Raw genomic sequence first — 19,589 nt, forward strand, 5'->3', positions numbered from 1 at the left:
AAGCCCGCAAGGAAGGGTTACAAAACCAGGAAGCGAACAGCCGAAGACAAACGTGACCGCGTCCATCTGCTTTTCAAAGGGACACTATTATACCATCAAGCACACTTTGCTCATATAATGACTTCACATTTAGCGGCAAGCATCCAGATAGACCTTTGCGTTTTGGGAAGAACTTTTTCAGCATCGCATATCAAAGTCAGTCATCAAGGTCAAGCAGCAGCGGTGGACGCCGTGAGGAGCTGAGCACATGTGATTGTTGCAGAGGTGAAACTAGTTCAAGTAAAGCGGAGAAATGGCTGGACTTATAAATTTTGAAGACGAGAAGGAAGTGAAGCAGTTTTTGGATAATTTAGGCGTGGAGTACAGCTTTCAGTGCTACAATGAGAAAGATCCTGAAGGTAGAAGTTTCTGAGCTGTTCACAGATCGGTGGTGCTGAAACACATGGTAGTTATGCAGTTCTGCTTTCCTCACTCTTTGCCCCCTGTTTCATGCTTTTAGGGTGCCAAAGGCTCGCTGACTACTTGGAAGGGGTCAAGAAGAACTACGATTCTGCAGCACAAGTGCTCAAACATAACTGTGAGACGCATGGGCATGGAGAGAGCTGCTATAAACTCGGTGCTTACCATGTCACCGGCAAAGGTGGATATTTAACCTCCTTATTTATCTTTTCTGAAGTGTTAAATACTAAACACTATACTGAAGGCTTTGAGTTTCTGTTAGACTTTTATATCTACCCTACTACATTTCAATGTGAAATCGAAATATTGTGCCATTTTATTTTATTCAAATTAAGATTTTATAAGAAAAGCTCATGAAAGGGCAACCAGTAAGCCTAACTGGTCCGTGGTTCCTTTAGCTGTGACAGTATTTTGTGTCAGCACAACTGTAAAAGCTGAAAAGTTTCCAGGATAAGCTTCTGAAGCGATGACCTATTGAAGCAACTGTGCATAATATAGTGCACATATTATCACCAGTCATTTAAGTACTACTTGTAATTTTGATCCTTTGATACATTTTGCAGCTTGTTGCTAGCACGAATGACCTCTAAGGTTACTTCTACTTAAGTAATGCCATTACAAAATTCTAAGTCAGTCCCCTAATCTTTTTTTTTTCTCCACCAGGTGGAGTCACCCAGTGTCTAAAAGCAGCCTACTCTTGTTTTCTGCACTCCTGCAATTCTGGAGGAAAGAAGTCTGTAGACGCTTGCCATAATGTTGGTCTTTTAGCCCATGACGGACAAGCTATGGAAGGAGGACCTGACCTGAAAGCAGCTCGGCAGTACTATGAGAAGGCCTGCGCAGGTGGATTTGCTCCTTCCTGCTTTAACCTCAGCGCTTTGTTCATTGAGGGCAATTCCAAAGGGTTGGCATCAGATATGGCTCTCGCTCTAAAATACGCTAACAGGGCTTGTGAGCTGGGACACGTGTGGGGCTGTGCCAATGCAAGTCGCATGTACAGACTTGGGGATGGTACAGAAAAGGATGAAAAGAAAGCAGAGGAGCTGAAAAATCGAGCGAGGGAGCTGCATGGTTTAGAAAAGGAAAGGCAGCTTAAGTTTGGGGAGTAGCACACTTTTGTTGAATTATCGTTGTTTTGGTTTAGATTATTTGTTAGATAGTTTGTTCACAGAGTTCAAAGATTGAAGATAATGTCTATTATTTTTAAAAACATGATTAAGTGCTTCAATACATTCAAAACATTTGCAAAAAAAATAAAAATGGTACATTCATCTCATGTCTGTGCAAGTGTTGATTTTTTTCCCCATGTTTCTCTGATTTGTGGTGTATAAATGACTACACATGAGCCTATACAGTTTGAAACAAATATACCCATCAGATAAAAAAGGTTTAGATCACTTTATTTTAGTTATATTATTAATATCATTTCAATTAGTTTTCCTTTTCCCCAAAAGTCTAATTTTTTTTGTTATTTCACACCTAGTTTTAGTGTTGCTTTGAAGATTTTATATTAAGCTTATACTATACTAAGCAGAGACGTCAAACATGTGGCCTGGGCCAAAACTGCCCCACTAAAGGGTCTAATTCAGGGGTGTCAAACTCAAATACACAGTGGGCCAAAATTCAAAACTGGAACAAAGTCGAGGGCTAACATTAATATTTATTGGAAAAAAAAAAAATCTTCCTCCAGATATAAGAATGAATCTTTTCTTATGGACTCAAACAAGTTTTGCTGAAAAACTGAATATGGAACAAGCAAAGCTTAATACTAAACAATATATATATATTAGCTGTATAATACCAGTAGGCCAGCTCTAATAGTAATTTGGTATGGCTTCACGGGCCAAATGTAATTAGGCTGCGGGCCAAATTTGGCACACGGGCCAGAGTTTGACACCTATGGTCTAATTCAACCTGACCAGATGCCATCGCAAAGTGTGAAAACTGCTGAGAAGTCATCACTAACTCCAGTTGTATCGCATAAAATGCGCCATTTCCACTGTGGGGACACAAACACTATAACTAGGGTGAAAAAATAGTCTTCTCAACAATTTTGAAAAGCACAATTGTGTCTTGTCCACAAGAGGGAGTCAGAGGAGAACCCATGAACTTTTAGCCCTTTTGAAGCCAACCAGCCCTTCAAACAGAAGTCCGGCACTACAATAGAGGGCGGGCTGTGCGAATCCCATCTGCCAAGCCTTTAACTGGCAGTGCATTGACAACCTGCGGATGATATAAACAGTAGCAAAAGGTCTCCGTACATTACGAGCTACTGCAGAGGATAAAGGGCAGATCGGCCCGCTGTGCACCCGGGAAGCTCCGCCCGTTAGCGGCGTCTCCTCTCCTCCTCAGCCCTCATTCAAAACAGAACACAGCTGTTGCGAGGCGCATCGTCGTGTCCGGGAGTGTTAGCCTAACAAAAACGGTTAGCAGCCTGCTTTCCGCTGATGTGCCCGCTGGAATACCAGAAGAAGAAAGAGCAAAACGGCGCACTTCGGTGAGTTACAGTTACAGAACACGACGGGACAAAGTTTGCCATCGTTAGCGACACAATTGCAAAGAAATCCCTTCCCATCCGTCGCGATAGCTAGCTAACGTAGCGTCAAGCTTGACGAGCGGTTTGGGTGTGTTTGTTTTAAAATGCTGGATGCTTATCAAAGTAAATCGGCATCCATCGCGAGGAGCGGACGCGGAGATACTGGAGCAAAGCGCGAGTGAGGCTGGTCGTCTTTTTTTTTTTTTTTGTAACGCAGACTCTGTAGCTGGGTGCAGCATTGTATTTTAGCTATTATATTCTTATCTCATCCACTCACGTGAATTTACAGGTCGCCCCACCGCACACATAAATACACACATCAAGAAGCAGTACCAAGGAGTTTGATGTGAGGCTAACAATAGATCAACGTGCAAGCTAGTTGACAGTAAATGCATCATGCTAATTCACATGGAAACCTTTGAGAAGAGTGGGGAGAGCTAGGTAGTTAGCGATTAGTGTATCTGACTTTCTGTGTCGGGGCAGGGAGTTTATGTCGACCCGTTTGTGCTGCTAAACCAGCACAGCTTACTTAGCAGCCACGGGCCACTGCAGGCTCTCTGCTCGGGATGGCTCATTGGCGGTGAACCCCCTGCAAAGCACCCCTCTGGGGAGTGCTTTGGGTGTGGTGTGGGTTCACCCACAAACAATACAGTGCACAAGCAACGTCTATCTCGTCTTTTCTAAAGCATGTCTTAGTTTAAGAATAACCACAAAAGAAGAACAGGAAGGTTATTTGGAGAAAAGGGGGCAACCAGGGATTCTCAACCTCACTGATCGGAAATTTTGGAAGTGCAGTTGGTAGGAGGTTTAAATCAAGCAGTTACATCTTATCTTCCACTCCCTCTGCTCAGTCCTGTGCAGCACAGTCTTTGTGAGCGTCCTCTGTGACCCTTTGCTGTTGCTCGCCTCTCTCGCCCTGTTTTAAAGGACTCTAAGGAATGTTCCATATGATATTTGGTGTGGCTGTGTGAGGCTGCTGTTCCCAACACTTAACATATGACCCCGAGGTTACTGGTTCACGCACATGACTAGCATGCCTTTACAGTGCTGCAGTGTCGCATTATGGAGAAATGACTGACAGTCCTGTTTGCCTTAGCCCTTTGTAACAGTTAAATATATGCAGAAGGTTTTTTATCCATTGGGTAGTATTACCGTGGCAGTCATGCCAGTTCCAAGACCATAGTCACTGAGTACTTACAGTTAATGTTGAGCCTAAAGGAAGAGAAAACTTTGGCATTTGGAAAACTATTTCCTTCCAAATGCCAGAAATCCTCAGACTTCCAAATGTCAAAGAAAGAAACTGCTTGGAATTCTTTTTGGTTTTTGACTTCATTTTAATTCAAAGTAAAGAAAGGGGAAGCATTGAGAACAGTGAAAGTTTAGTCTTCAAGACAGTAGTCTTGTGTGTTTGAAGGGTGCATCTGAATCATTTAGTCAGCTCCTCTTAAATGTTGGGCTTAGTAGGATTGTGTTTGTCTTGACTGCCATCGGCCTATAAGTAAAAGGGATTTTCATGGCTCAAACCAGCCCTTTTGGAGTGGGGGTGGGGGGCAGCTGGCTATGTGTGTGAGCATGATTTTGTATGCAAAAAGTCTGTTACCTTACTTAACAGAAATCTAAGTATTTCCTGTTTTGTTTTTGTTATGTTTTTGTTGTTGTTGTTTTTTTGTTAACCATTTGAAAACTTTAAATGTATTTTAATGTTGAGTAAACTCAACATAAAACTTGAAATATTTCTAACCAATAAATTATTATTATAGACCTGGTGATTTTCCTTTTAGTTGAAGGGCAAATTCTCTGTGACGGGGAGATTTTTTTTTTTTTTTTTCTTTTTAAAAAAATGTTATATATGTAGCAAACACCCTGAGATTACATTCACTGATGGCAGTGGCTCGTGTTCTTCTTTTGTTTGTATCTGGGGTCCAGTTTAATAAATTTAAATGAATTGATCCAAGATAATGTAATCAAGGCCTGACAGTTATTTATTTAATTTTTATAACAAAGATAAATTTCTTTGGCACAAGAAGTCAGAATGAATCATTACAAAAACAATGCAAACTAACAAAATCTGTATCTGCACAGCCTAACGGCTGAAATGTTTTAATCATTGGTGTCAGTCCAGAATTTCACAATCAGTGCATCCCTAGGGCTTAGGAATGTAATCCAATAAAATACAGTTGCTCTACTATTCTACCTTACATGGAGCTTTGCATTAGTCCAGAGGAACACAACTCCCATCTGCAACCCTATTTACAAATGCTGTATTTAATGATTATTGGGAGTCCTTTCTTTCTTTCTTTCTTTCTTTCTTTCTTTCTTTCTTAGTGGTCAATCTGATTCTTTGTGTCTTCCTGTCTGTATACAAAAATATCATGTTGGTTTCAGTTTATATATTCCACTTAATCTTGTGCATTAGCAAGCTGTATTCCAAAAATTTAAACAAAGTGCCTTTACAGTCTGAGCGAGAAAATCAGTTATACTGAGGATTTTAGCATCATCACATACACTTCCATATACAATCACTGATATTCAGCGACTCTCTGTAATGTAATTTGAGCCCCAGCTATTTTTTTTTTTTTAGAAACTGTCCCTTGGTAACTCTACATGCCACCTCCGCCGTCTGGGCCAGGCTAATCCCAGAAATGCTTCATCTACGTGGGCCCATCTGTTCAGCACTGCAGCGTAACTGCTCCGTCCAAGGCTTGCAAATGTGATTAGTCGGAGATTACATCTGTGTGAGTGAAATAAAACTCCCCTCTCAGAATCGGAGCCGTGTGTTTACAGGAGAAAGGGATAAGCATTGTAGAGCTTTTGCGTCATCAAGTGTAACCCCTGGTCTTTCTCAGATTGTGTGTCTCTGCTCTACGTTGCGTCACGTTGGCTGCTGTTTATGTGTAACGTTCCTAGACGTTCCTGTGTAAGAAAATGCAAAGTGCAGCTTTCTAAATGAATAAGCAGTCGGTTTGTGGGCTCCTTCTACATATTCTAGGAGCGTTTTGGTCTGCATCTCTCCTTTTCTCTCTCTGACCTCCAACCAGTGCCGTTGCTCAGTTGCCAGGGTAACTTTATGCGTGTGTCTGGCACATCCATTCAGCGCAGATGGAACTGCGAAGTCACATGTCGTCACACTCTTCCTCTGATGCCTCCCCAGCCCTGGCACCGTCACTGCAAGTACAAATTTGGTTATGTGCGTGTTCATTTTCTGCATTGCATGCAGACGCCACAAAGCCACCAAAGATCTGTGCTACTACTGGGAGTTATATAACAGGTCGTTGTGCTTGACAAGGAGTTTTGGAACACTGATAATAATATATTGTGTTTTTGATAAACTTTTCTATGCACGAGGTGTTTCGAATGTTACTGGCAGTTAGTTGATGAAGTGGGTGTTGTGGATATGAGCTTGGCTAGAGCCTGACTAGTTGCCTGCGTACATCACGGCGCGAGAAGAAGATAAGAGACGAGGATAATGCATGCAGAATCTCAGAGGCAGGCACAGTGTTTCACTGCGTAGGATTGAGCAACGTGACTCTATATTTTCTCCCTTTGCTGTATACCGAACAAATTTTGAGGAAGTCATGTAAAAGTGTCTCTTATTGTTATGAGTGTGTTTGCCATGTGGTTCCTGCTCTGTTGTAATCACAGCTCTTGTTTAGGAGAAGTAGAGGCCACTGGGGGCCGGCGGACACAGGCAGTATTGAAACGGAAACTGGCTGGTGGTTGTATCTCTCACATACACACCCCGCTAAACACACGGTACAATAGGCCGAGCAGCTGCTAGAGGCCTTGAGATTTAACCACTCATGGGAGTGGCTAACACATGAAAGACTAGGCTGGTGTCCACCCCTCTCTCAACACTACTAGTGCCTTGCTTCTTAGTTGTGTAACTTTGCTCACTTTCTCTTTCACTATGCTTTCATGTTTTGAGTGGACATGACGCTATTTTAGTTCTGCCTCGTCAGCCTGTATTTCATTCTTCCAGTTATCAAGCAGCAAGACTTACAGTACCTTGTATGTTGTATTACTTTCATTTATCTAGCCCCACCACCTCCACTTCCTGCTTGCTTATGTCTTTTCTAAATATGAAGCTCGTAAACATGTCTATCACTTATCATCCATTGTGGCTGAGTGTGACTCATTTTATTGATTTTGATTTTACCGGCCTGTCGTAGATATAACTGTATCAGAGTATATCATATGAAGATTTATCTGTTTGTTTTAAACAGAACATAGGGCATAAGTGGACACTTGGTAATGTAAAAATCCCATAGCTTGTCCACTGGGGTGCACGCTGACTGTTGCTTACAGTATGCCTCCTTACATTGCTAGGAATTGAATAAACAATAAGCTCATCCCTTTTCCTTCTATGAATAAATATTATGCTATGAAGATGAGACTTAACAGGCCACAAAAAGTTGAATTTAGCTCTGCTACTAATCGGCTGGAGTCTTACTGATGGTGCTGCAGAGTACTAACATTTTTAACCCGTTACTTGACTATAATGATTATATATTCTTAAGTAACCTGGAATAAATTATTAAAGACAACTCTCATTTTAAACTTTGGACTTTTAGGAAATCGGGTAATTTTTTTTTTCTTTATTAGTTTTTTGCAGTAAAAGAAATTTTCACCAGAGTGTCGAGACTTGGCCGTTGTGATTGCTGCATCACTGCAGCTGTGACACAGCATTCAGTGTTGAATATGTTAAACTGACGATCGTCCTATTTGTTTGTGCCATCTTGCACTGCATGGATATTTAAGGGTACATCCATACGTACAACGTTTTGTTTGTTTGTTTGTTTTTTAATGTTAAAAAAAGTGCACATTTCCAAAGGTCTTTATCCTGGCAGGAGTTTTCCAAAAGCTTAGTTTTCACTAATCCTATATGCTGTTTATATGTGGATGAAGGCTAAAATGCATTGAAAAAGCAATGTTGAGTAAAATACCGGTGCATATGTGGATGTAGACTCATTCTGGCCTTTCTTGAGGCACAGACTATTGATTTAGCAATATAACGGCACAATATTAGTTCTCATAAACCATTCTAGTATGGGACTGAGCTGAAATGCTTTCATCTCTCTTTTGCTATGCTTTGAGTATGTTGATCGTATTTTTAATAAGTCACCCTAAAGCTGAAATCATCAAAGTAAGTGCTGTAGGTGTTGAATTATCAGCTTAAAGTTTTGAAGATGTTGCCTTTTTCAGTATTTCCAGTTAGCTGTTGCCAGTTGGAATACAATATAAGAAATCTGAAGTGCAACCTGTTGAATCAATAATCAGACAGGCTTTTGCTTTTTGAGGTAAGTTTTCAGTGCCTTTTGTCTATCTCTTGATCTGTGGGAATTTACTTCCATAAATTTAAGGGATGTATTAATGCTTTAGCTCCTATAAGCTAAATAGGAGGAACAGGAACAAAAATTCAGAGTTCAAATGCCACCTGAGACACTTTGTTAGTACAATAGTTGTTGTCCATCATATACCAAACTAGCAGGACAAGCCTTAAAATCTGGGTATACACTGTGGCAGTTTTAAAAAAACAGAATATTTTATTGATGCTTGTAGTCAGCAAAATTAGCAAGTGTGTTTTGCAGAGAGCTGTTGTCACTGATGACACACTTCCTAATTTGAAGTGTGATTCTATTGAAACAGGGTGCCAGTACCAGCTCCAGTATTAGTGCATGCAGCATAAAACAAAGGTAGCTTGTAATAATAACCAATTGCTTAAAGCCCTGCACCTCCACTATGTAACTGCATCAGTAATTTCCAGCCACTGTTTGCTCTTCCTGTCATACAAAGCTCAGCAAGTGAGTGCAGCTAGTGGCTCTTAGTTGAGTCATTTATTTACATTTGGGTTGCACATCATTAGCGGCTAGCATCTCCCCGTTCAGGCCCTGGTTGTACTTCATAGTGATTTTGCCTTAAGTGATAAAACACATTTTATTTTTTTTTTTTTGTTTCCAACTTAAGTGGGAATAGTAATTATTTTAATTTTTTTTGCAAATCATACTTTGTTGCAAGTTGATTAAGTAACTCCCTTTTTAGGCACTAATGCGTCATCACAGGCTGACTTGTGGCTCAGAGACACACCTTGGCTTGTTTCATTGTTGCGTGCACTGGGGAACATGAACGCATGGTCTTGCACTCGCAATATCAGTGATATGACATTTTTGTACTGTGTAAATATTTATAGTACTATTATCGTGGACAGTATTACACTAAAAATCCTCCATTCTGAATGCCAAAAAATAATCAAACTTCAGAAAAAATGGAAAAACATGGAGTTTTGTGTTAGTTGGAGTTTAACAGCTTGTTAGTCACAAAATTATGTTAAACGGCAAGTGACTCTGAGCTATTGAGCAGAGGCAAAAATGCACCGCTGTAAAGGAAAGAGGCCTGGTAGACTTAGAACAAGATTTTTTTTTTTTTCTTTTTAAAAACAGTAAAAACTTAATTGTTCACAAAAGTTATGCAATAATTTTTTTTTTTATTGAACTTATTTTCCTTTTCACTTCTTTATTCCATGACCAGCATTATTTCAAAACTCATGGGTGTTGGTCTGGGTTGGTGTGTCAGGTTATAGGCATTTGGAGTCATAAACTCTTGAACTGAGTTCAGGGACATCCTATAATAAAAGCCTTAGTCTTAAAGGCTAACTTGAAAAAGAGTTATGAGGCTTTTCCACAGTTTTTTTTTTTTATTTTTTTTTATTATTTTTTTATTAAACTTCTGTGTTGTAGCATATCCTGAATATTCAAACTAAAAAAAATACAATGGAGGACTAAATGCAAAATGAAATGCAATGCAACCCTGATCTGCTTAAAGAATTATGTGAAGATTTCTTTGGCGATCTTATGATTTGGGAATTGGGTTACATTTGAGTAACCCTGAGGGAAATAATCTCGCTCTTCAAAAGCTTTCAATCAGCAGGGTTTTCTCTTAATATGATTCTGTAGGACAAAATATTCAGAATTACTTTAATTATAGGCATGTTTCACAAATAGGATTAGCTACCATAGTGTCAAGATGGTGGCGGGGCAGAGTAACAGGTTTGCAATGCTTGCTGAGCCTGAGGATTCCGATGTTAATAAGACAGAACGTTAGTTGAAAAATTGCTGAGTTAGTGGACGAGGATTGGCACGTGTTCCTGCTCAGAAACGAGGAAGTGAGAGATCTTTGAAGATATTCTGAAAGGTTTTGTGGCAATAATGGCAGGGATTTCAGAGGAGATGCGCAAAAATTTAAAATGATTATTCAAAACCAGGAAGACCAGCTGGATGCACTTGAGCAGTGTTTAAAGCGAGATAATGTTGTTATTAGAGGATTAATTTAACCATCAAAGGTAAGGGAATGGTGGGCACAATTGGAGTTGAGATTGAGGTCGCTGATTTTAGTTTAAACTACTTGTAGAAAGTATGTGGCTTGCAAAGTGTATTGCCGCTGATGGTGTGTAATAATAAAACGTATTTATTTAGTTTATACTGTCTTTTAAAATTCCCACAGCTATAAACTCCACACTAAACTGGCTCATTATGTATACTGGGGGTTTTCTTTTTGAATAAAGAGTGCAAACAGACTTGTGATGTTTGGTTCTCCAAATTAAAAAAACAGGACTGTGATGTACTACGCCTCAGGCTGTATTGAACATAAACAGACAGATGCCTCACCCTTCCACTTCCCCCTGCATATTGTCCTGATCCACCGGTCTGTATCGGCGCTGAAGACAAGTCTTTGTGGTCTCACAACAGAGCCTCATCCATCTGTCTGAACCTTGAGTGTTTTTGGCTTTGGGTGCAAAACTGAGAGCTGAGCCACAGCTATGTCATGGAAACTTGTGAACTTTGTCTTGAACCCGGCCAAAGACAATAGATCAGATACAGACAAACACGATTCTAGCTCTGTGTTTTGTTCCATCTTCCTTTCGCTTTATTCTGCTCCCAATGTTTTCACTTCTACTCTTTCCTCCTCATCTGATAGTCAGCAGGTGGGTTTTTTGACCTCGAGCACACTATGAAAATAAGGTGCTGTATCCTCCCCACCTGTTATTTTCTTTTTTTCTTTTTGACTCTCCAGCACCTCTTTGATAAATGAGTAGAGATGATTCATATCCCAGGCAGATGTGTTTCTCTATCATTTCAAAGAATCCATTTAGATTTGTGGTACTGAGAATGATCTCTTTCCTGTCGCCTTTGTCAGGTTTCCCACAAGTTGGGTCTAGGCTTGCACACAGACTTGCTTGCACATGCCTGAAGTTACGCATCTTGCATCACCAACTGTCTGTCTGGGTATTAATTCATTCTATGCAGCCTTTTTGTATGTATGCGAAATTATTGCAGGTGTTGAGATTAATGGATTTTTTGTTTTATTTTTTTATTTATTTAGGTTTTTATGAAAACATCTAACATTTCCACTCTGAGAGCAAATGGTGGAATTTAACTAAATAAGAAATGTGCTTAATATCTAAAGTGATAAACTTGAATGCTTTCTAAAAGGCAAACTGACAAAATGGTAAACCTTAATGTCACAAGGAGTTTATTTGACACAAATGGATAGAATAGACAAATATGAACATAAGAAAATTTATTTTCTTTCTTCCTTTTTAAAAAAAAAAAAAAAAAAAAAAAAAAATCTCTTCAACTACATATGCTTCACAGCCATAGACAATATAAAAGATGGATGTTGCTACTGTGAAGCCTCCAGGAAAGGATTTTCACCATCTCAGGGTTTCGGAGTGAGATGTGTTGAGAAAAGGGGCAGGTCTAATTGTGAAACACACATCCCCATTGGCTAACGACTTGGCACCCACAAGCCAGTGAACATCCTCTAGATAATCATTTATCATAGACCAGGATTTACAAAATTGATCAAAATCAAAAGAAAGGAAAATTGAGAATTTATGGGTCCAAACATGTTGATTTGCTGCGATGCTTGATCTATAGCTGGACTTGAAATTAGCCTATTTTATTTGCTTTTTACTATTTTAAACACCCCAAGGCTGCTGTATGTCATGTATTATCAAAGTAGACTTGAATTAGACTGTAATTTTCAAAATTTGCCTTACTAAAAGAATAACTTTTGTCTGAAAAAGTGCCGAATGGTACTGTTTCAAAGAAGGCCCAAACCTATATACAGCCTTCCTCCCCTTCACAATTGTTCTGTTTTGTAATTATTTACACCTGTGAGCAATGCCAGACTCATTTATATGTAATAAGATGCGTCACCATCCTTTTAAGGCATACAGATTTTTCTTTCCCTCACAACTGGCTCTTATGACGGTAACGGTTGCTGCCTCGATGGACAGGCCTGCGTTTGATTCTGTTTTCCACGTGAAACGCTAACTTGAAGGTTTATTTGGATGCCTTTTGTGCTACAGCTGGACTCACATGAAGGTGGGAGAGTTGTAAGGATTTACAAGAGAAGAGGGAGGGTGACATTGCCGCTGGAAACAATGTCATTCCTATTTATAGTCAATAGATGAATGTTTAGTACCACATGGATCCTGTCTGTACTTGTCCTCTGAGAGAAGAGCGGCTCGAACCAACAGTGCCGGTGTAACTCAGGCACTTCATATTATAATTTGTGTGTGTGCAGCTAGCCCCTGGCCATGCCTCTCTCTGTGTTTGTGTGAGAGAGAGGAGGATCAGAAAAGTGGTGTGAGGGGCTCATTCAGGGAGAGCGGAGATGAGGGGACGGAGGGGGGGAGGGGACTGAAGAGATACAGCTGTTTTTCGAGTCTCAGCTGTTGCTCTTCTTCCATTTGATACAGGCTTGCTTTTCCCCTTTCAAACACACACCCTAACTAGAAGCACAGCGCTGCATTGTTCTGTCTTGTGAGTAAAAGATAAAATAATCAATCTTTCATAGCTGCTATCAGATGGGAATACAGAGTACTTTCCATATTAGTATGAGAGACAGCAATGACCAGATTTGGAAAAATCTGCCTCTGCTGCTTGACTCTCCGTCTCTGCAGATAATTCGGATGGGTTCAGTTTGATATTTATTTCTTTTTCTGGTTATTCTCATCCTCTATTGCCTCATTTTTCTCCCCCTTGGCCAGTGTGTGGGTGTCATATTTTAGTCTCCCCTGTGACCTCTGACCTAGTGACTTAGAGCGAACAGCTGTGTATGTGTTCACAGGCACACTTGTTAGTTTCTCCCTCGGCCTCTCTCTCTCAGCAGCAATCCCTTTTTTGTGCGCTTTTAAGTTGTAATTACTCGTTTTATCAGGCCCTGGAGATAGGGCAGTGCCATGTTAAGGGGAAGTCATGCATGCAGCACTCCGTGTGACTACGTGTTAATCTGTATGGGAAGCCCGCTACCTCAGTCTTGCTCAGTTAAGCAAAGTGACTTGAATTGTAGATAAAAACTGAAACTTAAGGTCTGTGTTTAAAGCCAAAGCCCTTTCCTCTTTTGTCATACTGAACACTTGGCTTTGCAGACTTATGCACACACAGGATGTAACTCTGACAATAGCTAGCCTGCAGAGTGTTTGTTTTCGAAAAGCCTGCTGAATCTGACGTTAAGTTTTGGCTCGGAGCAGCTCTTTTGTGTCAATAGTCTGAACAGATAAGGAACAACTAAAAGAGGACGGGGTTGTAGGAGGAAGATGAGCTCATTGTTGCAGGATGCTGAAATCTTCTGTTTGTTTGGAATGCCTTATTTAGTGGATTATACAGTACACTGAAGGAGAATATCCTTCTTACGCTCTCAGTAAAGCTCACTGATTTGATCTTTGATCTCATCCTGCCTCATAAAGGCACTTTTTTGTGGTTAAAGTTTGGCTATGAGGTAGGCTTGCTTGCTTAGGGCCAAAAATACAGCGCTTGTTTGTTGTTGAATGGTTTCTTTTGAAATATGCATTTGTTGAAATTAATAGAAAAATAGTATTAGTGTTTCTTGGTGCTTGCTGTAAAGACAAAAACAAAAGACAACATGAGAGCAATGTTGAAAAAGGTAATGCAGAAAAAGAATAGTTTTATCCTTATTATCCATCATGGATAATTCTAATTAATTTAAAATTTCAGTCCCTTATAAAGCCATACTTGTGCCAAAAAAAAAAACTGGCACCAAAAGCTGATGGTTGGAGCATGTGCACAAATTAAATTCAAATTATAACAGTTGTTGATGGAGAAGCATTAAGATCTTGTGCCCCTTCCTTTTTTTTTTTTCCCCTTTAAATGCAACTATGATTCTGCATTTATGGTTTGGAGATGTGTCCCCTCCTGACCAGCTTCCTGTGCAGGGATATAGAGTTTGGCATGTCTAAAAGGAGGTTTTGTTGTACCAGCACCGTGGGAGTTTGTGCGTATTCCTGCGCTGACATAATTGTATGGTTTGTCAGGTTGCAGCATGCAATGTCTTTTAGCTGTGAGGGCCCACCCGGTATCCAGTCCTGGGAAAGGCTGTGTTTTTCTTTTTGTGGTACCATCAGTGTAGATGTGGCAGAGTCTCATTTTTGTGCATGGACCATTTCTTTGTTGCTCCACCATTGATATGTGGTCATTTCTTAACTTAAAGAAGGAAAATATGTTCACATATTTAATACTAACATCGTAGACTGGGTTAACAAGTTGTAAAGATGGGAATTAGTGTGTGTTTTGTTTGAAACTGATTTTCATTAAATCCTCACAATCGTAGATTTCAGCATCTGGGTTGCAAGTTTTTCTTACAGTTTAACAGTAGTTCATTTAATGTTTCGAACACCAGGTGACCTTTAGGAAAAGGTTTGACTGAAATCGTTCAAACTCAGGCAGGAACTATTACCCTGGTTTTTATCTGTTCATCAGAATAAAAGCCAAGCAGTTTTGCTCAAGTTTTGCTCTCAAGATCGGCCACAGTAAGTTTTGCTTTGTCATCAGTAAAGCGCCCACAAAGCTTAAAGTTTTGTTCCTTTTGCAGGTTTTTGTTCTTTTGTTAAGTAAACTTTTAGGGCCTTAAAAAAAAAAAAAAAAAAAAAACAGAAAGGAGCCATGGACTGAGAGGGAGAGGGAAAAAACTCTACACTAAACTCCTGTGACTAAAATTTCAGATGACATATTTACAGCACTGATTTAAAGCTGTGCATAGGCAAAACAGATGCTAAGAGAAGGAGATGGTTTCTTTTTGTAGTTTCGAATTTAGTGCTCACATCAGGCTGGACTGAAAGCTTGTCTACCTGAAGGTAAATGATTCATTTCTGATCATGTGATTAGAATTCTTTCTCCAGTCTTTCAGCCTGTTGCTTTACATTTCATGGAACAACTGAGAAACATTAATGGCATGAAATCAGTCTATAATAATAGAATATATGTTCCTACCTGTATTTGAAATGGTTCTTATTTTCTCTTAATGCGGCAGGTTCTTCGGGCTCCCTCATGTCCACACACAGAGAATCAGAATCAGAAGACTTTATTTATCCCTAAGGGGCAATTAACAAACAACAGAGAGAATACAGTGATAAAGCAAAGCTACCCAATAACACTGTGAACCAAAGACTTTATGAGAACTTCAAGAGGTTAATAAAGATTAAAAAAAAAAAAAAAGAACAGAAAAAGGGGCAAGAGAAAAACCTGTCACACCTTGCATCCTAAAGTAATTGTTTCCAAAGCATTTTTTGTCCACCTTTCAATATGATTGTAATCTACAATTACCTTCTTTGAATGCGAACTTGAGTCAGTTCGGAAGTAGGGTAGCATTAACAATCTCCGGATGATGGAAATTTTATTTTTTTGTTTCCAACATGATGCGTCATTGGCCCTAAATGATAGCAAGGGGAAGAGCAACCTTTGTGAAGGGGAAATGAAACGATTAGTGTTGCAAACCACCAATACAAATAAAATACCTGGGAATAAGGAAAAAGGAAAAAGTCAGTGGAAACTATTGAAACTGCTACTTTCCTCATTGCTTCTGCTTTATTGGCGACGTCAACAGCCCTCAGCCTGTTTGCATCATCTGACAGGAGAAGTTTGCTAATACTCGTGCAGTACCACTTTGAACAGGTACTTGGAAACCAAGCATTTCGTTCACATTGAGAAAACGCTCAGGCCATTTTAAAAGAGCATGGGACCTGAAGTGGAGGTAGCAAGACTTTTTCTTTTCCTTTTAACTGTGTGAAACTGTGTGAGAAGATGATACGGGGGTCCTTTTATGTTACTGGACTATAAACAAAAGAAAATGCAGATCCAGATTCCCACAGATGTGCCTTAATTTAAAGGATTGACAACATGTCTGATGACATAGAAGCTGCTTTTTGCAGTACTTAAAATCTTTTTCTTGTGGGCACAACATATGCCTAATAGAGCAGGTCGATATAACATTGTGCATGGAAGTTATATAAAAATGTAACAGTGCAAATGCAAATTCCTTGCTGACAGTTTAACCAAAAGGCATTTCCAGTGGAAACTGGCCAACATATCCTCAGCATAACAATGTATAATATCCACAAAACTTAAAAAGAGGTTATACACACACAATACGGTAATATTATGTTGAAGCACAGTACGTATCACTCCGCGGGGCTCCTGCCTACGATAGCCGTAATCCTCCGACAATCCATCAAGCGGTGCGGGTTCGTATTTTAGCAAAGTCGTACTAAAACAGTTGACAGATTGCTGAGCGCCGTGTACCACATAATCGTTTCGAGGTCAGTAAACACAACCAGAATTCGTACATAAGGCACACGGGATTATAAGGGGCTCTGTCGATTTTCAGAAAAATCAAAGGATTGATTTTAAGTGTGCCGTATTTTCCAAAAAACACGGTAATAACAATGGCCCGCTAGCATGTTCTACCAAAAATAGTGCTTTGTTGTGTATCTGACGGACGTAAGCTAAACCAGTTTCACACCACTGAAGTTGCAGCATTTTTACAAACTAATTCTGGTTCATCTGTTTCATTCAACGATCCGCTTTCGCCCTTCTCATTCTCTGTCACCGCCGTGCTTTTTCCACCATATGCGTATGAAAACAAAGGCACTGCGAATGTGCGTTTTACCCATATTCTATCGCGATATTTCATTCTCTTACGTTGCCCAACATTATACCGGTATTACTGTGAACGGTATGATATAGGGCTGTGCGATATGACAAAAATCTCATATAAGACATTTATCGTCCTGACAACGATATAAATCACAAAAATGTAATATTTTCTGTAAATTCTGTGAATCTCGGGCAACTCGACTTGCGTTTAGTTTTTCCAGCTGGGCGTCCTTTACCTGGATTCCAGTGTTTTAACTGATGCATGAAACTATACATTTTTAGACACAAGTTGTAACGGCCACCATTTTCTCTCAAAGTTTGAGTCTAAGGTTTATTTTTTAGCACCTGATGGCTCTTTTTTTTTTTTTTTTTTTTTTTTTTTTTTTTGCTTCTCATCCGTAAACTCTCTGCATACTCTTTCATGTGATTCACTTTATTTTGAAAAGTCTCAACAGGATCTTGAGCTTTATTGTGAAAGGTTTACGTGGAAAACAAACAAGCGGACAGCGGAGCCACGCGATGGTTTTACCGTCATTGTTGCTAACGAAAACAGGTAAAAACAGGCACTTGTCTGCCCATAGTGTATAAGAGAAAGAGAGAACTTTAAGAAGTTAATATAGCCACTAAGGTGACCGTCAAAACGATGAAAAATATTGCTGTAAACAGTTTATTTTACGACATCACGAAACAAACGATAGCATAATAGGAAACGATAGACGTTTTTATATCGTCATCTGATATATCGTTATATCAAACAGCCCTAGTATGATATGGCCCAGCCCTAATGCCTAATGATCACTATCCTATGATCTATAGTGCCTCTTTATTTTATCTTAACCTTAGAGCTCCCAAGTTTGAGAATGAAGGATTTGTGCTTCCTTTTTTTATTTTTATTTTTATTTTTTTATTATTATTATTTTTTTTTTAAATAGAGGTGATTATCCAACTTCTTATCTTCTGAAAATTTGGTCAAAAATTACATGTGCAACATTACAGATGCAGTGGCTTGCTGTGCTGGAGTTTGGGCCCTGCTCATGTGTCTCTTGTTTACATATTTACACAAACCAGTTGCCACACACTGATAGATTATGACTTTATATAAGAGACTGCATTATCTTTTTTCTTCTGCACACACCATGAAATATCGCCTTAGCCCCAAAGTGTCTTTTGATGATCTGACACTAAAATGCCTCTGCATTATGCAGTTCAGATGGCAAAGTTGATCAAGCCAACTTATCACCACATGTTGGCTCCAGACAGATGGTTTCTTTCTGCAGAAGCAGTTTATTAGCCACATGATTTTATTCAGCTCTGAGACTGCCACCACCCACACGTCATCTCCGCTCAGCCCACTGATGTGTCATCATGTTCTTAAGCAAGAATCTGTGGTGGAATGCCGCTCATTGTCATGCACCAGGGTCTGTCACTAAGGTGTGATTGATTGATCAATAATAAATGTCTATCCTGTGAGGCTTTCATACTTACAGAAAATTTGTTCATACAGCTATCAGTGTGATTTTTTTTTTTTTTTTTTTTTTTTTTTTGTCCATGTTGTTACTGATGAGAGTAGTAAGTGGTGATTAGCTGGACATTATGGACAATGCTGGGCATCCTCTGCACACGGCCATAAACAACCGGAGGAGTCTGTTCAGTGACAGGTTGCTTAATATATATACTGCATAATATAACGATTTCACTCAGCAATTGTGTCTTTACTTGGTGTCCAACAAGAGGTTTCACTCTTGTGCCAGCCCTCAGAGACTCATAGAGGAAGACATAGAGATCATATCAGTTTCCTCTAAGCATTACTGCTCTGACTGACTGCTCTGTTGCCCTATATTGTTACCATGTCCTTTCCTTGTTTAATAGTCCATGCAGGAATGACCACAGACAACAGTACTGCTGCCAGCTTCTCGCTTCCTCTACTTCCTCTCCCTCCTCTCCCTCCCCGCTTCCTCTCCTACTGTTTTTTTTTTTTTTTTTTTTTTTTTTTCTTTTCTTTCTTCTCCCCCCCCCCCCCACTCAACTGTCACCATGCTCAGGTCGCCCAGGCCTCAGCAGCAGAGTTGAACTCGGTCCGGGCAGCCTGCCTGCTCCCATTTGGGCCACAAATCAGGCTGAAGTCAGCACACACACACACAGATACACTCAAACTGTAGGCCCTTTCCCTGCCCACACGTGACAGCCTGCCGCTCTGAGGCCCTGCCACATGCCGCTACTCACAAGCTTGGCACTGTATCCTCTCTTCAGTTCATTTGATGGATAGTCAGATACAGTTATAAAGACCAGTTGGGCCTTGTATTTGCTTTTGGCAGCTGAGATTTTGTAGTATTTCATGATTTCAGAGGTTGCTTATAGCTGTAAGTAAAAGCTAGGTCACTGTAAAGCTAGGTCACTGTATGTCTGTGAGCGTTGTACCTACAGAGCCTGCCTGTGTCACTGGGGGATGTGCGATGAGAAAAGACAGAAGACAGCCTGTCTTTAAAGCGTGAGCTCTAATTATCCCCCTGAAAGCTGTAGAGATCAAGCAAGCAGGGGTGAAAGAGCAAGGGAGGAAAGTTTATCTAAAACATTATTTATTTATTTTTTTAGAAAAACATCAACACTGGCTTAGAATTGGGTTTAGATGTGTGACATGTATG

The 19,589-nt window shown here is 39.9% G+C and overlaps 2 protein-coding genes across 4 annotated transcripts in view; both read left to right on the forward strand.

Annotated features, from left to right (window-relative positions):
* Positions 1 to 27: 27 nt before the first annotated feature.
* Positions 28 to 1,735, forward strand: LOC120738732 (cytochrome c oxidase assembly factor 7). Its single transcript, XM_040040153.1, has 3 exons — positions 28 to 398; positions 500 to 640; positions 1,123 to 1,735. The coding sequence occupies exons 1-3, from the start codon at positions 293 to 295 to the stop codon at positions 1,566 to 1,568; spliced, it is 693 nt and encodes a 230-aa protein (XP_039896087.1). The 5' UTR covers positions 28 to 292; the 3' UTR covers positions 1,569 to 1,735.
* Positions 1,736 to 2,556: 821 nt separating this feature from the next.
* The window catches only part of ralgps2 (Ral GEF with PH domain and SH3 binding motif 2), a 71,358-nt gene continuing 54,325 nt past the window's right edge, over positions 2,557 to 19,589 (forward strand). Inside the window, exons 1-2 of one of the 3 annotated variants that reach the window (XM_040040285.1) lie at positions 2,557 to 2,956; positions 5,577 to 5,730. The gene's annotated coding sequence lies outside the window, so the exon portion shown is untranslated. The remainder of the gene's footprint in view (positions 2,957 to 5,576; positions 5,731 to 19,589) is intronic. The other 2 variants (XM_040040284.1, XM_040040286.1) reach the window with 2 other exon arrangements.

The sequence above is a fragment of the Simochromis diagramma genome, unplaced genomic scaffold, assembly GCF_900408965.1.
Source record: "Simochromis diagramma unplaced genomic scaffold, fSimDia1.1 OVJJ01000026.1, whole genome shotgun sequence".
NCBI lineage: Eukaryota > Metazoa > Chordata > Actinopteri > Cichliformes > Cichlidae > Simochromis > Simochromis diagramma.

Bases quoted from the DNA above. Each gene is read 5' to 3' on its own strand.
- LOC120738732 (XM_040040153.1), top strand. From the start codon at position 293: ATGGCTGGACTTATAAATTTTGAAGACGAGAAGGAAGTGAAGCAGTTT. The intron at 399-499 runs GTAGAAGTTTCT...TCATGCTTTTAG, and splicing joins CAATGAGAAAGATCCTGAAG to GGTGCCAAAGGCTCGCTGAC. The intron at 641-1,122 runs GTGGATATTTAA...TTTCTCCACCAG, and splicing joins TTACCATGTCACCGGCAAAG to GTGGAGTCACCCAGTGTCTA.